Source organism: Simochromis diagramma, unplaced genomic scaffold, assembly GCF_900408965.1.
Source record: "Simochromis diagramma unplaced genomic scaffold, fSimDia1.1 OVJJ01000325.1, whole genome shotgun sequence".
NCBI lineage: Eukaryota > Metazoa > Chordata > Actinopteri > Cichliformes > Cichlidae > Simochromis > Simochromis diagramma.
Window position 1 is genome coordinate 894912 of NW_024387291.1, and position 20948 is coordinate 915859.

The 20948-nt window shown below is 40.1% G+C and overlaps 1 protein-coding gene across 2 annotated transcripts in view; it reads right to left on the reverse strand.

Annotated features, from left to right (window-relative positions):
* Positions 1-20948, reverse strand: part of LOC120716387 (voltage-dependent T-type calcium channel subunit alpha-1I-like) — a 296557-nt gene that overhangs the window by 85525 nt on the left and 190084 nt on the right. For both annotated transcript variants that reach the window (XM_040003917.1, XM_040003916.1), the window contains exons 11-18: positions 17078-17229; positions 14730-14915; positions 13480-13597; positions 12352-12507; positions 9042-9129; positions 6287-6453; positions 1566-1636; positions 796-1294 (exon numbers count right to left, since the gene is read on the reverse strand). In XM_040003917.1, the coding sequence (XP_039859851.1) occupies positions 796-1294; positions 1566-1636; positions 6287-6453; positions 9042-9129; positions 12352-12507; positions 13480-13597; positions 14730-14915; positions 17078-17229 (1437 nt within the window). The remainder of the gene's footprint in view (positions 1-795; positions 1295-1565; positions 1637-6286; positions 6454-9041; positions 9130-12351; positions 12508-13479; positions 13598-14729; positions 14916-17077; positions 17230-20948) is intronic.

Consider the following 20948-nt stretch of genomic DNA (forward strand, 5'->3'; position numbering starts at 1 on the left):
TTATTATTATTAATATCAACCAAAGTAGAATACATGAATTACTATTCTCTGACATGGCTTCAGTGTGTTTGTAGACAAAGTAACAGTAAGTGCAAAGTCACTGCTGCCACAAATTCCTGCACCAAATCCTAAAATAATGATGATTTATGTCTTGTTTTGGTTTTCAGTATAATCAGGGCATTTTGGGAAAACCTCTATTTATATAAAGAATCTCTATTTATCGACCACAAGCAGCATCACTGAGCAAAGCCCCGAAGGCCCTCTCTTATTTCACTGCAGAAACAACAACAACAAACACATTCTCGACTCCTTCGTTTCTCATCTCTACCTGACACCTTCTGCACCACCTATAGCATTACCAAACTAAAGTGGCAGCATATTATCTTAAAGTTTGTGTGAACTAAGCAGCAAACGTTGAAGTTAGATGGTTAAACTGCTAATGATGGGTTCAGCACCATGAGCTGCTGTTGCTAGGGTTTCTGAACTTGACCCATCCACTAACATGACAATATTATAAATACTGGAGCAGAAGTTGGAAAAAAGTTACTATAGTCACCTCATATCATTACAGTCTACAGTTCGCTATTTAGCTAGATCTTTCCTTCACCAACAACTATGCGTCTTCCCTAATGCCTGGATTTCTGAGTAATAATGAGATAAAGAAGAATTAAGGGAGTTTCTATGGTTATTCCTGTTTATCAATACAGCTATAACAAGGACCTGCTGCTTATCATTGAAAATCGATCACAGTAAATGAACCACTGCGCTCCAGAGAGCTGGTAGTAAACCACTTACATAGTCTGTTTCTTCATCAAGGTCTGTTCTGTCCTTGCGTGCATTGACTTGAGGGAAAACCTCAACCATAAGCTGAGTGTGGGGACCTGGTGTCTTGCCATTACAGTCCCGGTGATCCACTCCTAAACCGCTGCCGGCCACAGACCCTCCTGTAATGGAGCCCCCCGCTCCAGACCCACTCCTTTTGCCAGCGTCTGGGTGGATGGGAGGAAGGCCTGGCGGCTGTCCACCTGCCCGAAACAATTCAGGGAGTTCGAGGGAAAGAGCCCGCCGATCTCTCCTTGCAGCAAAATGCCTGGAGAGGAAAAATGGGGGCGGAGGTGGATGATGAGGGGGCAGAGGATGATGGGAGAGGGCTGGGTGGGAAAGAAGGGACTCCTGCTCTGGCGCAAAGGTGTAGGAGTGGGGCGAGCGGGTGCTGTGCAAGCGGAGGCTGCCTCCCACTGGAGGTAATCCGCTGAACCCATAGCTCCTTCGACCTAGGCTGTTTGAGCTAGACCTGCAGAGCACAAGTGATTAAAGGTACAATTAAAAGGTCATACATATTCATGAACGGCTTGTAAAATGTCAGTAGAACTGTATCAACAGAAAGCGATCAATACTGTTTTATAAAGTTTTATGTGCTAAGCATTTAGACTCGAAGCTAATAGGAAAATAAAATAACATCAAAGGTCTGATGTTTCCAAGGAGGTAATTACGGCTTAATGGTTCTGGAAGTTCATTAAGGCAACAGCTGGAATCAGTGGTTGCAACTGAATTTAACTGTGTACCTGCGACTCCATCCAGACTGCGGAGGGAAAGGACGCCCCCAGTTGTGGTAGTTGGAACTGCGACCGTGGCGCTAAAACAGAAACGCAGCATTTCAGAGAAGTTTCTGATCTACTGAATGTCTCTCAGTGAGGTGTCAAAGACCCAAACACTCCAAAGTTAGCAATGACAAATAAAAAAGTCCTAAAAAATTGTTCACTCCTAGAATTTAATATTTTTAATTCAATGGATGATTGTATCACCTCTAGAGTGATCGACTTTTTCGGCACTTACAGTATTCCAGCCAGAGACTAATGTCACTAAAACACTGGTTAAAAGGAAAATGAAACGGAAACAAGAGCGCGGCTGTTAGTGTATGTCAATTATCCACAAATTAAACAACAAATATAAAACAGCTGAACAAACTAAGTATAAATTGAGCTTTTTAAAAATAAGATTGCAGTGCACTGCAGGTTGTCTTCTACTTTAATATACAAACCCCAGAGTGCCAGTTCCACTTAAAGGAACACCAACAGTTCTTTTTGTTTCCGCATGTCTAATCCTGTGAGCCTGATGGTTATAATTAAATGTTTTACCCTCGGAAATGTACATGTTGCCAATCAAAACCCGAGCCAGAGAATCTATGCATCGTCCTCTAAATAAACTGTAGCGAAGCATGAAAGCTAAATGTTAAGTAACACTTGAGTCCACACAGAGCTGCACTGCAGATCGCCCAAGAGGAACGGCGAGTGACAGACAACAGCTGCTGCCTTCACTTGCAAGCATATCGTAGCAGTTACAACTTTCTGCGATGTAAATCTGATCTAGAGGTCACTGGCTATAGATAGTTGTCATCAAAGCAAACAAATAACCACATGAACAATACATTTATATCACACACATTAGATTACACACATCTACTGCACAGTTAAACAACATGCAAACACTCTACAGGAACGTTTGTGTTGAGGCTCATTCTTTTTTAGCAATATGCAACGTTAGAGTGATGAATTTCCATCACAGCCGACAAACACATCATCTCATAGTCTGAGTGTCATTTCGTGGGGGGAAAAAAATTGATAAAAAGTGGTTCCTCACAAAACTTCAACCAAAAACACAAAATTTATACACAGCTCTCTCGAACGCTTATTAGTTGAGTGATGTAACCGGTGCCTACTGATATCAATAAACCTGGAGTGCTCTGAGAGAAGAGGAGAAGACTTCACAGTGAAGTGGATCTCGCACACCCACCGTGTTTAACATCGTAACCTCTGCGGTTGCTAAAGCACAGACTTTCATCTCACATGTTTTCACTGCCCTCTTTTTTTTTATTACTGAATCATCCTTCCTGTTTGTCTCCATCACCATCTCTCTCTCTGCTCCGTCTTTTTTTCCTCCCCTCTACTTCTCCCTGTCGCCTTTTTTCCCTTCTTTCTCCCACAGTTTCTCTGCGGATGAACAGAAGAAGGGAACAGTCAATTAATAGAAGTTGCCATGGCAACTGTATGCCGAGCCAGCCCTTGTAGAACTGTTTCAGTTTTTCTTCAGTTCTGGTTCAGTGGACACAACAATAGGGGAATTCCTGCTGTGGATTTATGTATACTATATATATTACTGAATGTTTACAGGATGGTGCAAATAAATTGTCATTTATTAGCAATAATTGCAAGTTTTTTTCACACATAAACGTCACCCATAAATAAATAGCAAAAGAGTGCTATGAAATATAATTCTAAGATGCCATATATTAATATTTGCAAGAATGTGCCTACTGCATGAGGTGTGGTCATAAAGTCTGCTTGCAGCATGGATGCTATTACTATTGGTGCTTCAGATACATCAGGTCAAGAGTGCAAGCAGCATGCACACTGGTTTATTGACTTTCAAGGGGTTGTGCACAGTGAATTTAATTCATTTCAATTCAGTTCAATTTTATCGATATAGAGCCAATTCACAGCAGCGGTTGTCTCGAGGCACTTTATATTGTCTCTCCTGAGGCTGCTCGGGTGGTGAGGGGGAAAGGGATGAGAAAAAACAAAAAGAGAACACAGAGACACCGTGGAAAATAAACAGGACAAAACTAGTGCTGCAAAAGACAGGAAGTGCTCAGCAGTGTTGGTCAAGTTACTTGAAAAAAGTAATCAGTAACTAATTACTGATTACTTCCCCAAAAAAGTAATCCCGTTACTTTACTGATTACTTATTTTCAAAAGTAATTAATTACTTAGTTACTTAGTTACTTTTTAAAAACACGATTTACAACCTGAAGAGGTGATAAAGCGATAGATCTTTCAGCCCAATTCTACTTTTTCTACATAATCCATCATACAAAATGTAATCAAATGGAAAAGTCTCTTTTTTTTTTAACTTGTTTTATCAGTTTTAATCTTTTAACTTCATGCATCAAGCAAAAATTTAATTATATGCAACATTCTCTGACTTGAATAATTAGTTTAACATTTAAACCTATTTTCTGCACATTCCAGCACATAAAATAAAATATTTTTTGTGTTTACACTCACTCTTTCAAATAGATGCAAGTAAAACACAGCAGAAAATAAATAAAGTCAAAGACTCAGCGGTCCTGTTGCTCTATTTTCACCTGTAAAGCAGGACTGGCGTAGGCGGAGGTTTACCCTGGTGCAGGTGTGCCGCGGTCAGTTGAAGAATCCGCGAGCTTCTCTGTGAGTTTCCCATTACGTGGTAGCGCACTCCTGGTGCTTGCTTGGAAGTTTAGGGGTTTTTTTCGCTGTAAAAAGAAGTTTTCTTCCCACGCACGATGGACGCTAATGTTTTTGTCACTTTTTATGGAATCAAACTCAAAGTAAGGTCAGTACTTCCACGCTTTAAACGCTGCACGCTCATACTCTCTCCCACAATCGATATGTGATCCATTGTTGATCTGCACACAGCTGTTGTCACTAACAGCGCACTCGCTTACGTCACTGTCGTGAGACATTCTCGCAAAAAATCACGGTTTTAGTAACGCAGTAACGCAGCGTTCCTACGGGAAAGTAACAGTAATCTAATTACCGTTTTTGCAATAGTAATCCCTTACTTTACTCGTTACTTGAAAAAAGTAATCAGATTACAGTAACGCATTACAAGTAACACGTTACTGCCCATCTCTGGTGCTCAGTGTAATCATGGCATGACTAAGGTTCACCTGATCCAGCCCTAACTGTGACCTGTTAGAAAGGTTATTGCTCCTAATACCTTTTCAACATTCAAGCACTCAGTACGGAGTTCTCCTGTTGTGCTCAGTCATTTGAGGATCAACATTTGGCCAAAAAAATGAGTCCAGCTATGGCATGCGCCTCCTGCTAACAGCACACTGACATCGTTCATCATGTGCCCTCGTGGCCAGATTTAGATCCTTTCAACTTCCAAAAATGAAATTAAAGTTCAAGAGTTGGTATTTTGACACACTAGAGTTCTTTTGCCTCCATTTATTTTCTTGCTCTTTACCAAAAGAGGTCAAATCCAATACACGGTGGGCCATATTTGTTAAGTTTGCAGACAAAACAGGCACTGCGTCTCTTCCGAGTAGTGATGACCCTGTGGTGGGGGATTTCACAGAGTGGGTAAGCTGTCCTTCTTGGACACGAATGCATCAGAAACTAAAGAGATGGCGTTTGTACAGCAGAGTAAACACCTTTCCACTTTTGAGCTTCAGGTGGATGCTGTCTAAAGAAAAGCTGACCAACACATACTTTTATTGCGAGCTTCGTGGTTGTTATGTCGGCAGAACCTCTGAGTTTGTTTTATTCTCATTTTTTAGATTCTGGTTGGTCAGGCGGTACAAGTCACTAAACTTCAAAACCAAGAACGGACTGGAAGGTGTGACCCTGAATGACCTCCCTCTCTTGTGTAAGGTTAGGCCCAGTCACTCCCAGCCAACCCTCATCCAAGTAGTTCAAGCTGCTTGCTAGCCTGCAGGTCAGGTCTCATTTGGCTCAGCTGCCATTATTCTTTTAAATAAATAATTGTTTTTAATAGTGCTATTTTATTCTGGACGTCTTATTTAGTGTGTTCTTAGTGGTATAATTATTCCACTCATGTGACTCATGCTAAACATGACGTGAAAGAGATGAAAACAGAGAGCCTAACATCAATAGCACATGGTAATGAAATACTGAACATTAGATCTATGAAAATGAAGATAAGCGGAATTTATAATAATCTTTTTAAAAACATGTAAATGCTATTAATCGCTGAATGAATGATGACGGTCATGCAAAGTTTCATTCACCCTGGTCCACCTGTTAAGGAGGAAATAAGGTTCATCCAGACATATACATACATAGAATAAAGTCATTATACAGGGTGAACCGAGACATCTCAGTATTATTATATTATATTATATTATATTATATTATAGTCAGTATTTTAACATTTATTACAAGCATCTGTGTCCGTAACCTGACATAATGAAATACATTTCAAATGAATTGAACTACACATTCACTGTGATGGATTGCATATTTTGGGCCAGTTTAAAATCTGTAAACAGACATCGTCGACGCTAAATATAAACTTGAAACCAAGGCGTTCTGCTAAAGAGGAAAACATATTTATCATTGTATAAAGCCGCAAACAGCTCATAGAGTCATAACAGGAATGGTTGAAAAGTGCTCGGAGGCAACGTAAACCATAAAGTACACATGATTTGTTGAGAATAGGCTGAGAAGTTGTGTTTACGTGTGTGCACGACCGTCTGTGGTATGACAGTGTGATAAAGTACCAGGGAGAGGGAGCGTCTCTCCAGGCTGCTCTTGCCCAGGCTCATAACGCTGCTCTTTCTAGACTCCATGGTGAAGCTCCGCCTCTCCGAGGAGTAGGATCCCCTGGGTGCTGAAAGGGCACCCAGCTCCAGGTGGCCATTTGGTGTCAGGGTGCAGATCCTCGGGTCTACAATGGAAAATAGCAGATGGGTTAAAAGTGTTGTGATAGCAATCCAAACTTCCCTCAGTCATAGTTTAATGCCTGACTGCTAAGACGTGAGAAGCTATTCTCATATACTTACTCCAATTTCAGTTGATTTCTGGGATTCAGTCATAAGACTGCAATTTTTTTCTCATAGCCGACACGTTTCTTTTCAAGCTGTCTCTGGGTGCCTTACATTTACTAAATTTCCATTTGAAAACCTCCAGGGATGGAGACACATAACAAAAACAAAATAATAAAGAAACGGCAACATGAGACACTGGTACTACTGTGACGGCTGTAACCAACAAGCTGAACTTAGTTCTGCTCAATATTAATTTGATCTCTTTATAAACTGCTGGGGATAATAGCAGATGTTACAAATAGGCTCTAATTTGTGCTCCAACCCTGTCCTAAATAAGTTAGAAACCTTATACTGTCAACACTCTTAAGTTGGTTATGGGTGATATAGGGGTGGTTTTGGAGGCATATTCATATTCATTTTTAACCCAGCTGTGCACCTGCAAATTGAAGGCCAAGTCTGAACACAAGTGTGGTAAATTCTACTGATTAGCTATCTACTGGCACCTGCACATTTAGCTAGGTCTCCTGTCTGCTGTGATCCCAAAGCAAAATTGTCATGAAAATGGCTGTGTGCAGGCAGGAGAGGACCCAGAAGCAGACTCATGGAAATGGGACGTAACTCAAAAACGGCTTTATTTACAGAAGGGGAAACAAACAATACAAAACTAAACTGGGAAAAACTAGTTAGCTAAACACTCGAGAAACACACAGAATTCCACACAACCACGAGGGACGATGCGACACGGAACTGCGAGGACCGTAGGAGCACACAAGGAACACAGCTGACACGAATAATGATAATAATGAGACTGAGGAAGAGCAACACAACATGACGGACACAGACGGAGACTATCAAAGTAAAACAGGAAGTACAAAGAGACGTACACTGGAGAGGGAGAGCGAACATGAGGAGCACGAGGGAGAGAGGCAGACATGACAGGCTGGGGAAAACAAGATGGCACAAGAACTCATACAACCATGTAAACGCAGACACCCAGGGGGAGACACAGAAGGCGACAACACAGGGGGAAATCTAATACACAACACTGGACAGAATAATGTAGGAAACCAAGATAATCCTTAACATAATGCAAAAAATGACAACAAACAAAGGAAACTTAAATGGCTGGGCCAAAATGACCCAGGACCATGACAAAAATAGTCTTTAGTGGTTGATGACGTGGCTACGTTGTTAGCACTGCTCTGGAGCTTTTGTTTCCCTGTGATGGAAAACTATCTCATGTCTTTTTATAAACCCTCTTTAGTGACATTTATGAATCATTGGAGCCTACGACAGTGGTACACTGAACTTTTAATGAGTGTCTTTGCCTTGTCTTGATGTTTTTAAGGTGTTTTTAACCAAAGATAAAAATTCTGCAATCGAACACTTTTAGCTGTTCTCTTTGGTCTCAGAGGTCTTTTTGTGTTGCTGCATTCCTTTTTTTTAAGAATACACCAGATTGTTGATTTATCCACTCCTGACGTTTCTGCTCTCTGATAGGTCTGTTTGGGCCTTTACCATTTAATAAGGGCCCACGTCAGTTGTACTTGTGTCTTGGGACTTCACACTTAGAGTTGCAGTGACCTTTTAAAATACCTATACTTTCTCCTATTAGATATTTTAGTTTTCATAATTATCTTATTGTCTTTTAAAATATTCTCATTTCATTCTCGAGTATTAATAAACTTAAGAGTTTTCAAGAGTTATATGGATTCATAGGAACTGGTTGGATGGATGGACAGACAGGGACAGACAAACAGGAAACAGATGCATTAGAAAACTTGATGTACCCATATGAACAGGCTGAAGCCAAACAAAGTATACCTCTGTGATGGATTGCATCTATTCAGACAGGATAGAGGTATACTTTTTTAATTTTGCATTTTTAATCTTGCATTTTTCCCATCTATGAAGACAGAGTCTACAAGCTTCCCTTTTTGCTTACACCGCAGTGCAGAGACCAGATCTTCTGTGCAAACTTAGCCCACTCAGATGGTATAGAAGCGATCCTCCAGCCTCTGAACTCATATTTAATCCTCTCTGAACTGCATTGTTTGTTGGATCTGTTGAGGAAGTCTGTACTGCTTCAACAATTTTACTGTGAGGCTGGATATAGACAGAGCCCATTCATCTTTGTTGACTACAGGCTATTTTCTGCAATTTTACAAGTTTTTAAGCTTTTGGCAAACGCTTCCGTCTTAGTTTGAGTTGAGCACATTTAGCCTCCCTTTGGATAAGCCTCAGTGAAAAACAAAGAGCTAAAATTCGATGAGCAGGCAGATTCTCGAGCATGTTGTTCCATTTTGAGATAAATGATGCAGTATGTGAATTGAGGTATTAGCGTTAAATCCTTAAAAATAAACATTTTTTTACAAAACCAAACATTCTGACCTCATGCATGTCGATCTTACTCCAGGCCTTTTTTAGCTGAGCGGTACTAATAACATGGCAGCTGAGTGTAATCAGAAAGTTTGGATGTTACTCTTACCAGACAACTTGATGGAGTCGCGTTTTTCACTCTCGTCAAAGTTGGAGGAGGAGTGATCATCATCTGAATATGAACGATTTGCATCACCCTGTAGATAAAAAAAATCTATCAGACAGGACTCGTGGTCTAAAAGATTTTTGTCACAGACTTTTTTTTTTTCAGATGTTGTCATACGCCGGACCTTTAATCTCCGGGGCAAAACAGTGCTCCCTCACAACAGCTATCAGACGTATTTAAACATACTATCAGACAATCTTAGATCGACGCCCCTCCTCAAGGATAAGTCTGTAAAACCCTCAAAGTACTGACACACTACTCCAGGAGCCCTCTCAGACTTGGTTAAGACCAATGGGATTTCCCCTACAGTCTTCACTGAGGGAGTAAATTGGCTCAATAATCCCTAGTGTGTCGCAATTGTAGACCCAGAACAGATGAGTGGAGGAAGGGGAGAGAGCTGGAGGAGAAAAGGCCGACAGCGAGAGAAAGGCGAGAATAAAAGGCAGGAAGAGAGACAGACTGAATGACTGATGGCAGGGTTTTGTTTTGGCATTTCAGAAAGATCAATCAAGAGCCGCGTGATTTGTGTCAATGTTTCCCTCCCAACTCACACATCATAGCTACATGCCATGAATATGGTAATGCTTTGATCTGTGCATGAAAACTCAACTGGGTTACTCAACCACACTACAATTTTCCAGTGATATCATCTGACATCGTTTGACAGCTGAGGGCAGATTGACAGCATCATTTTTGCAGTGTTTTCCACTGAGAGGGATGGCTTCAGAAATTCTGCTGTATTTAATTATTATTACGTAGGACCAATACTATAATATATATCATCACTCTTTTTTTCTACAGCAGAAAACAGATTTTAAACTTGATTTTTGTTGGATTTTCATTTCTTTTACTATATTTAGATCCTCATGTTCTCAAACCTCACGTTTGCTCACCTACAAACAAATGAACAGTCTGAATTTTCACTGTAGTTTAGTTTTAATGAAAAGAGACAGAATATCAACCAAAGGTCTAGACATTTGTCACTGAGTGAAATACGTATTTGATCCCCTACAACCAAGCCAGAATTCTCATTTCAATTCAATTCAGTTTTATTTATACTTCTGGCTCCCTCTTTAGCTGTGTGTCCATGTGGCACACGTATTACAATCAAGTAATCATTAATCAATGAATTACAGACACTCATGATCTCAACTTATTATGTGTATAAAGCACAGCTGTCCACAGAGTCAATTTCTTCCATTTTAGCCTCTCCTCCACCACGGGCAAGACCAAAGAGCTGTCAAAGGACAAAATTGTGGAGCTGCACCAGGCTGGAGTGAGCTACAAGACCTTCAGCAAGAAGCTTGGCGAGAAGCTGACAGCTGCTGGTACGATTAGTCAGAAATGGAAGAAATATAAAATGACCATCAACCTTCCTCAGTCTGGAGCTTGATGCAAGATTGAGCTCTTTGGCATAAACTTGACCCGCCATCTTCAGAGGAAGAAAAATGCTGAGAATGACATAAAGAAGGCCTACCCCACAGTCAAGCACAGAGATGAAAACTATGCCTCGGGGCCGGTATAGATACAGGACAACTTCACTGTATTAGGGGGCCAATCGATTGGGCCATGTACTATAAAGTCTTGGATGAGAACCTCCTTCCTTCCCTCCCTCTGCTCTCCTTTCTTCCATCCTGAAGATGGATCATTGATTGGTCTTCCAACATGACGATAACACAAAACATACAACCGAGGCAACAAAGGTGAAGAACATTAAGGTCAGTGCATTGCCTCCAGACATCAGTCCTACAGAAATTTCGAGTTGCAAGAGTCACCCAAGAAAACAAAAAGGACACAAACTCTCCGGAGATGTGTAAAAATCTTTTGAAAAACTATAAGAAACATCATACGCCTCTGCTTACCAACAAGGGTTTCTCCATCAAGCGCTAAGTCATCTTTTGGATCAAAGATTCATTTCACTCAGTGGTTTGTAAATCAATGTAAAACTTTTGTGTAATGTGTATTTTCTGGATTTTTGATTGAAATTTGGTGTCTTTCCAATAAAATGAACCTACCAAAAAAATACAGATTGTTTATTTCTTTATCAGCGTGTCAAATATTTGATTCCCCCACTGAACATCATTTCAGTTCCTGCTTGTACTGTGATAACAGTTTGACATTCAAAAGAAGTATTGCAGGAAACATGTTTTTTATGGATGTAATGGCTTTAATGTTGATAGAAGTCACCATATTTAGTGCACAGAGCAAATACTCTGAACATTATGTGTGTGACGTTTGTCTATCCTTGCCTGACTGATGATACAGTCAACTTGTATGTATGAGGTTTTACACATCTATGTAAAGAAGCTAGCATGCAAAGCCCCTCTGCTGAGTTTATTATGTAACAGGAATGATAAAAGATGATGCAGCATAATATCCATACTGCACTTGAGGCACATTAGATTGTAGGTCACCCGAGTTTTGGCAGCTCAATACACAGTCATTGCAGCTGTATGCATAAAACGGAAAAAAAACAGACTTAAAGCACAAAAATACATTTTGAGCTGTGTTCAAATGAAAGCAATACATTACATATGTTACATGGACTGTGCAGACAGTCTGATTTAAATAGAATTTAATCCATTTTGTCAAATGCCATAAGATGGATGGCTGAAAAACAGTCGAAGTGTTGACTGTGTAGACATGCTGTAAACATGTAAATCTGCTCAATTCAGTGATTATGGAAATCAACAGAGGGCAACAGCTTGGTTTATTTTAGCTGTGAAGGTCTTTGCCAAAGGTTAAATTCTTCAGTTTGAGAGACACAGACAGACTGATATCAGTGGACCACACAAGAGATCACTGTGCAGGGAGTGCAAGCATCGGGTCAAGTTAGATAGAGGAGAAGTGCCAAAGTTTGGAAATGTATCTAAATCACAGGCGGCCAAACAGCTTACGAGGCCGTGCTTTTTACGATATTAGAGATGTGGCACTTATTTGGTGGATGTTTTCAAATATCTGTAAGCTAAGTGCTCCTCCGTCAATTTATACGATTATTCCATTGAGTCGTGGTATAATTTGGACTTATTTAAACGAGTTAAATTATTGCCAGACACAATCATGTTCATTTATTGAGTTTCTCTGGTGGCTGTTAGAGGCCAATACAACAATAATAATTAGAAATATTTCACTACTGATGAACACAGAATTGGATTAATAATTTTAGATGAGTAACAATTAAAAGATTAACAAGCTTACATTGTGCAGTTTGAAATGTGGCAGCAGTCAGCTTTGGTTGACCTATACCCCTTACCTCCGCCTGAAAGCCTTCAACCAGGATGGCGACCAGCAGGTTGAAGAGGACGTAGTTTCCAAATGTCATGAGGGCCACAAAGTACAGAGCAGCAAGCGGTGAGGTCGCTGCCATACCATTGTACAAAACTGCGTTCCAGTCCTCCTGGGTCAGAATCTTTGAGATTTGCATAGACAGACGTAGGAGGTTAGTAACACAAAAAGGACCTACTGATTGTTAAACGCTAAACAACTCTAGTCATGCTAGAGTAAGAACAGAACTGCAACATCCTTGTGACCAATAAAACAATTTGGCTGGTTGGTTAAACAGAATTTTTTCATTTTTACTGACCAACTGGAAGTAGTTACGGTGACCAGCTGGTTGGCCAGAGGTTGAGGATGCAGCATCCTTAACCCTCTCACGCATAGTGGTCACTACAGTGGACAGCTATTCCACTGAAGGCTGTTTTCTTGTATTTGTGTCAGTGTTGATGGTATACTTGCACATAAACCACTACATTGGACACTGATGTGTCACTCCATACCCTGCCACCCACTGGGCAGCCAGCATTGTCCACCTAAGTGGACGTGTAAAAAACTCTTTGAAAAGTACATGTTTAAAAAATGAAGTTCAAAAATCATGCCTGTGGTTTTTTCATGCCTAAAGATGAATAAAAATATCCAGGTTGCCATAACTAATGGATGAAAGGGTTAAGCTATGTGTGACCACTTTGGGTTGCAAGGTGACTGCACTGGATCCCCGTTTGCAACAAATTTTAGTCAGTCACCACTGCATCTCTTTGACGGAGTCAACTCAACTGGTTGCTAACTTTGCCAACAGCAAGAAACTGCTTCCCGGCAGCAACTACGTCACTATTTGTAGAAACATTTCAGAGTTTCTGTTTTAAATATATCAGGTTCTGGCTGTACTCTGAATTTAAAACATTGATGTGACTGTTTCAATGTGAAGTTTTGTGTAAGCAGACAGCAAAATGTTTGTGATTTGCTTGGATTTATCACAGTTAACTGATGAATTATCACAAAGTGATGGCATGTAATTGTCAACCTGACCCTGTTTAAAGACCCTAGTGTGACTGTAGTTTGAGGCATGTTGTGCTCATATAAATCAAAGCTATGATATGTTGAATACCTGAAAAACGGTGACAATGGCCCACAGCAAGGAATCAAAGTTCTTCCTGTCTGGTACTGTGTCTCCCGTCTCCGTCTTAAGACTGAATTTGCATCCAAAAATGTGCATCCCAAGGATACTGCAATACAATATACCACACAACATACACTCGGTCATCTGATGTACCCGACTAATAGTTAAATGCAGATCTTTGTTAAATCCATTGAAGCATGATACAAATACAATCGTCTTTTATAGAATCACACACGAAGAAGCTTCAGATGATTAAGCTGTATCTGTATCCCTACAGTTCCTAACTGTGTAATTCAGTTTTATTTATTTATTTATTTTTAAGTGTCATCATTTGTTTTGTACTGTGTGACTTTCCGAGCTGAAATAAATTAGATGGCTGTAAATGCCTGAGTGCTGTTGGACGCTGGGGAACGGCTACATGAGATTTAATCCGCTCCAGTGACCATGTAAAATGTAAAGAACCAAACTAAACATTCACCAACAGTCTCAAACGTTTCATTTAGTAACATTTCTGAAGAAAAAAAGCATACACGTTGCCATTATGGGTATTAAATGTGACGTTACAGAGAGAAGTTTTAAATTTAGCTGTTAAAAATCTAACCGACATAAAAATGAAGTTGTCTAATTACTTTTTTTTAACACTGTATGAAAAACAACATTAATTTAACAATTACTTCCTTTTACATTAACCCTGTATATGAGTCTGAACAGACACACAGAGGATTTTTTTTAAAGCACACTGAGATCTCAGGGTCATTTTCCTCAGACATTACAAAACAAAATTACAGGGATGTGAGTGGCATGCAAATCTGAAAACAGTATATAAATAAAGACAACAAATACTGTGTACACTGAACACCCACTAAAGGACCTATTAACTCTCAAAGCAGTTCTGTGGCAGTGCTTGAGCATCACAAATGTGCCCTTGTTGCTCTACTCACTTAAGTGTATGCTTGTTAAAATCTAACCAGATCATCAAGGGTCTGCTTGTTATTTTGTACCCAGGGTTAATAGCTGCTGTGGAATGTTGTGACCGTCTGTGCTACAATGGTTGCTGGTAAGCAGCTGTGCAGATCTAAAGCCAATACGTGCCACACCATGAAAGTAGAGGGTAAACAGAGATCTGTCTCACAGTACTGTTCCTGACACCAACTAAAAACACAGTTGAAAGAAATGGATCAAACGAGCCGTTTACATTCTTCTTCTTTTATTATGATCACACAGTGTGTACACCTTACCTAAAGATGAAGATGAAGAGCATTAGTAACATGCAGAAGGTGGCCACGTTGTCCATGGTCTTCATCAGGACCACCAGCTGTCTCCTGAGAGCTGGCATGAACCTCACCAGTTTCAGCACCCTCAGCAGCCTGAAGGTCCTCAAAACAGACAAACCACCGTCCGACTGGCCGATAATCTCACACACACTAAGGGGTGAAGCACAAAATGCTGCTAAATGTCCATTTTAACATAGCATGTACAGAAAAAAACACTTACATATGTACATAAAGCATAAAGCATAAATTTAAAAAAAAGGCCCTTTTACACGTAACTACAATGACATTTACATTTTGGTTGTATTACATAACTACAATAAAAATGTTAAATTTCATGATACATTCAGTTCATACAGAGCATATTTTCCTCAATTAATTATATAAATAAACAAATCTTTTGTTTTAATATTTAATATTAATATTTTTAATAAGACTTGTGTTTTACTGCGAGTCTATGAGGACGAAGAATAATTGTTTTGTTTTGTATTTTGCTCATTTCTTGCAAACACGTTTCAACAGTGGCTATAACTGCAACTACACCCGCCCTGCCTGAGATGACCATATGATGAATATCCACTCTCACTGACATCACACACAGCAAAGAGTAGAAAAAACTGGCTGAAACATTTTGACTCATGGGAACTAAATGTGAACATATTTTATGCCTAAAAAAACAACTTCTAACTGCTTCTTCGCTCTGTAGTCCATCGTGTGCACACACAGCCCTGGTTCATCACTTACATTAGGTGCCTTATTTTAAAGCATGAATGATTCAAAGGTCAATGTTAAGTGCCTTAACAAAATTCCTCTGAAAATAGTCAAGTACAAGGATTGCATTGAAAATCAATGAGAAAGCGTCCATTTTCAACACACACTAGCACTGGACTGTAACACATTCAAGAGGTTTATCTTAGCTGGTCGCACACAAGGACTCAACACAACACATGCTGTTGTATTTGCACTACTGCACTAATGGACATAGGCTTGATTTATTTTATATTCCCTTTTATCTTTTCATAATTATCTCTTTCTATACTAGACTGAGAGAGAAACCGTACTTTAGTTCTCCTGCAAACCCTGTACATGCAATGAATTGAAAATCTTGAATCCAATGGCCGAAGGAAGACTTTGGAAGACCTTCTGAAAGACTGGAGAAATATTGCTCAAGATCATTTTCAAGTAATATTGCAGATAATTATTGCTGCAGCACAAGGCCAAAAGTGGTCATCTTCATTATTATACACCTTCAAGTCCCTAACCTTTAAGGGAATCAGTACTGATTCTAATTTCTCATTTCTTTTCCCATCAACTCAAGTAAGTGTAGTAACTGATCCGTGTTAAATTTGTGGTCACTTTTTAATCTTCAAGTAATTAATTTGTCCACTAGCAGGTTACCAGGGTTCTTGAGATTGCAAGTGAAGCTCTAAATGCTTTTATTTGTACATGAGTTCACAAAACGTGATGGCTGAAGTTTTGCTTTCTATTTTCTTTCTCATACTGACGGATATTTAACGTGAACAGAGAGCCGTTCTCTCGTGAAAAATATGCCTTTAAAGAAACACGTCTCCCCGGGTTGGTAGCTTTCAAAGGCCTCACTCAGCACATCAAAATAGCGTTGGCTTTGAATTGACAAAGACCGAATAGGGACCCTTGCATAGCAGCTCAGTATAAATAGCTGAGGACTTTCAGATAGAAAAAGAGATGGAAATGGGTAGCGGGGCAAGAGATAAGAAGACAGATATGTTCAATCACCATGTATCTTCTGTGATGGGTTGCACATTTGATCTTGTTCAGTTTTAGTTGCTTTGATGTGTATTTGATCTCGGGGTTATAATGGGGATCACACACAAAGGCGCCTAACCAGATGAATTGGGGGAAAAAAACACCAGCAGATCAAAGGCATTGCCACTCACCTGAAGCTTCCAGGCACAAAAAACAAAAGACAAAATCTGTTTGGTGCTTTCTGACGCTTTGGCATCTAAATCCATACAGGTGGTACATTTGAACAAGATAGAACGCACATGACGATTTGACAAAGTATGAATAATTAAACTGCAGGCTCTCTTTCCAGAATCATCTGGCAAATGAAAAAAAAAAAAAGCCGATATCTAAATTACATCAGTTACTATATTAGAAACTGTTTTTTTTTACTCTCCAAAGCCTACTTGCGTCTTCTTGTGCTATTGAGGACATTCAAACTCTAAAATTACGTTTAACTTTGTATGATTTAGCTCTGACATATCTATGGCTGTCCACGCATAAGGCTAACCTTTAAAAGCTGTACGTAACAACTGCAATCAGTGTTTTAGTACCTTATGATGACAATGATTCCATCAAAGACGTTGTAAGGGTTTCTCAGGTAGTTGAAAGAGCCAAAAGCTGTAAGCTTGAGGATCATCTCCAAGGAGAACATGCTTGTAAAGACGATGTTGCAGATCTCCAGAACATTGGTGAGCTCCTCTGGCTGTTAGCATAGAGACAAATAAAAGTAAGAGAAATTAGAAATGAAAGAGAGGTATATAAGCAGGGGTGCACATAAGTGGTCCGCAGGTGCGCATTCGCTGTCAAAATAAAAGACGCGCACTAGATAAGAAGTTGCAACGCGTGTTCGCGTACATAGAAAAGGCACTGTTTTTGTCCGCAAGAGTGGGATTTTCAGGGCATATTCTGCACCACATCTCTGCGTGTTCATCATTTGTTTGAAGCCAGCTCACCTCCTGCAACCACTTTTCCGAGAATACGCGCTTCTTCTGCGGTTCATCTATTCTTCGACATCTTTAAGAGTTCTAAACAAATGTCTGTCTTCTTCCAGAAACTCTTATGTACGCAAACGCGCGTTGCAACTTCTTATCTGGTGCACGTCTTTTATTTTGACAGCAAATGCGCACCTGTGACCACTTATGTGCACCTCTGTGTATAAGGATGATAGGCAGAGACATTCAAAACTGTCAAGCCTCTAGTTAATAGCAAAAAAGAAAGTGTGATTATGCTTGATTAGAAAAGGTTTAAAGATAATAAAGATCTCTCTTCTGGAGGTCTCAGTTTGTTTGACAATCAGTAAAATATAGTCGGCATGTTCAAATAGTCTGTAATCTGCTGTCTGCACCAATCCCAAACAGCAGCAGGCAACAGTTAAACCAATTATAAAGCTCATCAATACATTTTGCAGATATTAATTATAGAAGCAGAATTTACTCAGTCCAGCCTGAAGACTGCTGAAAGACCACATTTATATCCAAAAAATGTCTTTAAGAGCTCAGATTTCATATATAGTATCTTTTTGGTCTTCAGTTGTCAGTTTACCATCATAGCAATTTATTAACACACTAGCACAATCATTTGGTTAGTTCTTTTTTGTTGTTTTATTTATTTCATTTTCAATCCTGCATAGGCCGTTGCAACATATATATACACACACACACATATATATATATGTGTATATATATATATATTAGGGGTGCAACGATATTCGTATCGATATTGAACCGTTCGATACAGTGCTTTCGGTTCGGTACGCATATGTATCGAACAATACAACATTTGTAATTTATTTTATCAATTTTCCTTCTGACGATGCTGTCTGTGTTGAGCGCTCAGTGAATCTGTGTTCGACTACTCCGCCTAGGCTGCACTGTCGAGCGCAGATCCACTGAGCGCTCAACACAGACAGCATAGTCAGAAGGAAGAGCGCAGGGCAAGCTAGCGAGACAGAAGTTAAGCTCTACTTGCAACATTCAGATCTGGCGTTTGGAATTATTTTGGTTTTCATGTGACGTATGACCCTGAAGGTAAGCGAGTCATGGACTAAAGTAAAACAGTATGTTGGATGTGCCATGCAATGCTCAATTACATTGGTGTGAACTAGTGTGTTAGCGCAGTTAGCTCGTTAACGTGTTTGCCGTGTAGCCCCATGCACGGAGCGATCGGCGGTAGCTCGTTAACGGAGTTTGCCGTGTTGTGGCGTTAAGGTCATTTCAACAAGATTAACCTGAAAGCACTAGTGGGAACACAACGAATATGACTGCACATTTACGCCGACATCATCCTAGTGCAAAGACAAAAACAACAAGCATGCTACTAACTTTAGCCGAGTCATTTAGACAGCTGTTAGCACATGATTCTCCTTATGCTGCTGAGAATATAGCCCAGAAGAAGCGGATAGTATAGCTTTATTTTGGAAAGAGACATTTCTCTGTAATAAACTCTCTTTTCCAAAGATGAGTGATTCCTCAATCAGATACAGGGCTTGCAATATCGCTAGCCCGAACCGAACCGTGAATTTTGTGTATCGTTAGGGGTGCAACGATACACAAAATTCACGGTTCGGTTCGGTTCGATACTTTGGTGTCACGGTTCGATATTTTTTCGATACAAAAAAAATGTTCATGCCTTTTTAATTTGTCATTTATTAAAATTATAAATATATATTTTAACTCAAAAGTACAGTTTTTAAATTTAACCCTAACCCTTGTGCGTGTTTTTTATTTTGACAGCGAATGCGCACCTGCGGACCACTTATGTGCAGCCCTGGTTATTTAGCTCGTCATATTGCAGCCACAGAAATTATTTTGTCCATGAAACCATAAAGCTGCACTTTCTTTTTGCCTTATAGTCTGATTTGTCATAACTTCTCCGTTTTGTGGTAAGCTTTTCTTTGGCTGTCACTTCTTCACCCTGACCTGTCTTATTTGGCTCAGCAGAACTAAAATATATATCCTGCTGCTTTTACACACACACACATAACGGTCAGCGATTCTCTGCGCGATCAACCTCTCACATGTTTAAGCTTGCTGCGGGAGATTTCACTTGTCATGTTTGCATAGTAAGCTAACGATTAATAAGACGATGTCAGAGGAATTGGTGCACAAATTATCATCACTCACAGATCAGTGCTGTCGCTCTCTATACACAGTTCGCACGATTGCAAAGTGAAAGCAAAAAAACAAGCGCAAATTCAAACGCGACTTCAATATGTCACATATTGACAGTGGCTCACCGATGCCAATGACATAATTACCCAGCTACATTTCTGAAAGAATGCAAAAGCATTGACATATATTTTTCCTACAATAGCCCGACGGGCAGGGAAGAGATAGATTTTGGTAGCCCGACTGAAAAAATCGCTAGCTCCGGGACGTCGGGCTAGCGATATTGCAAGCCCTGTATCTGATTGAGGAATCACTCATCTTTGGAAAAGAGAGTTTATTACAGAGAAATGTCTCTTTCCAAAATAAAAGCTATACTATCCGCTTCTTCTGGGCTATATTCTCAGCAGCATAAGGAGAATCATGTGCTAACAGCTGTCTAAATGACTCGGCTAAAGTTAGTAGCATGCTTGCTTTTTTTGTCTGCTTCCACTTGTCTTTGCACTAGGATGATGTCGGCGTAAATGTGCAGTCATATTCGTTGTGTTCCCACTAGTGCTTTCAGGTTAATCTCGTTGAAATGACCTTAACGCCACAACACGGCAAATCTCCGTTAACGAGCTACCACCGATCGCCCCGTGCATGGGGCTAGACGGCAAACACGTTAACGAGCTAACTGCGCTAACACACTAGTTCACACCAATGTAATTGAGCATTGCATGGCACATCCAACATACTGTTTTACTTTAGTCCATGACTCGCTTACCTTCAGGGTCATACGTCACATGAAAACCAAAATAATTCCAAACGCCAGATCTGAATGAGGTTCAATTTGCCTGTTGCAAGTAGAGCTTAACTTCTGTCTCGCTAGCTTGCCCTGCTCTCTTCCTTCTGACTATGCTGTCTGTGTTGAGCGCTCAGTGGATCTGCGCTCGACAGTGCAGCCTAGGCGGAGTAGTCGAACACAGATTCACTGAGCGCTCAACACAGACAGCATCGTCAGAAGGAAAATTGATGAAATAAATTACAAATGTTGTATTGCTCGATACATATGCGTACCGAACCGAAAGCACTGTATCGAACGGTTCAATATCGATACGAATATCGTTGCACCCCTAATATATATGTGCCTGTTCAATACATGAGCGGGACACAGAAAGGAATTGGCAAGAATACCAGAGGCGCAAAACACCAGCTACTGGTAGACAGAACAGTCAGCCGAGACTGCAAGACCAGACTGACCAACCTGTGCACTGCCTGGATTTATTACAAGAAGGCCTATGACTCAATGCCCCACAGCTGGATACTGGAATGCCTA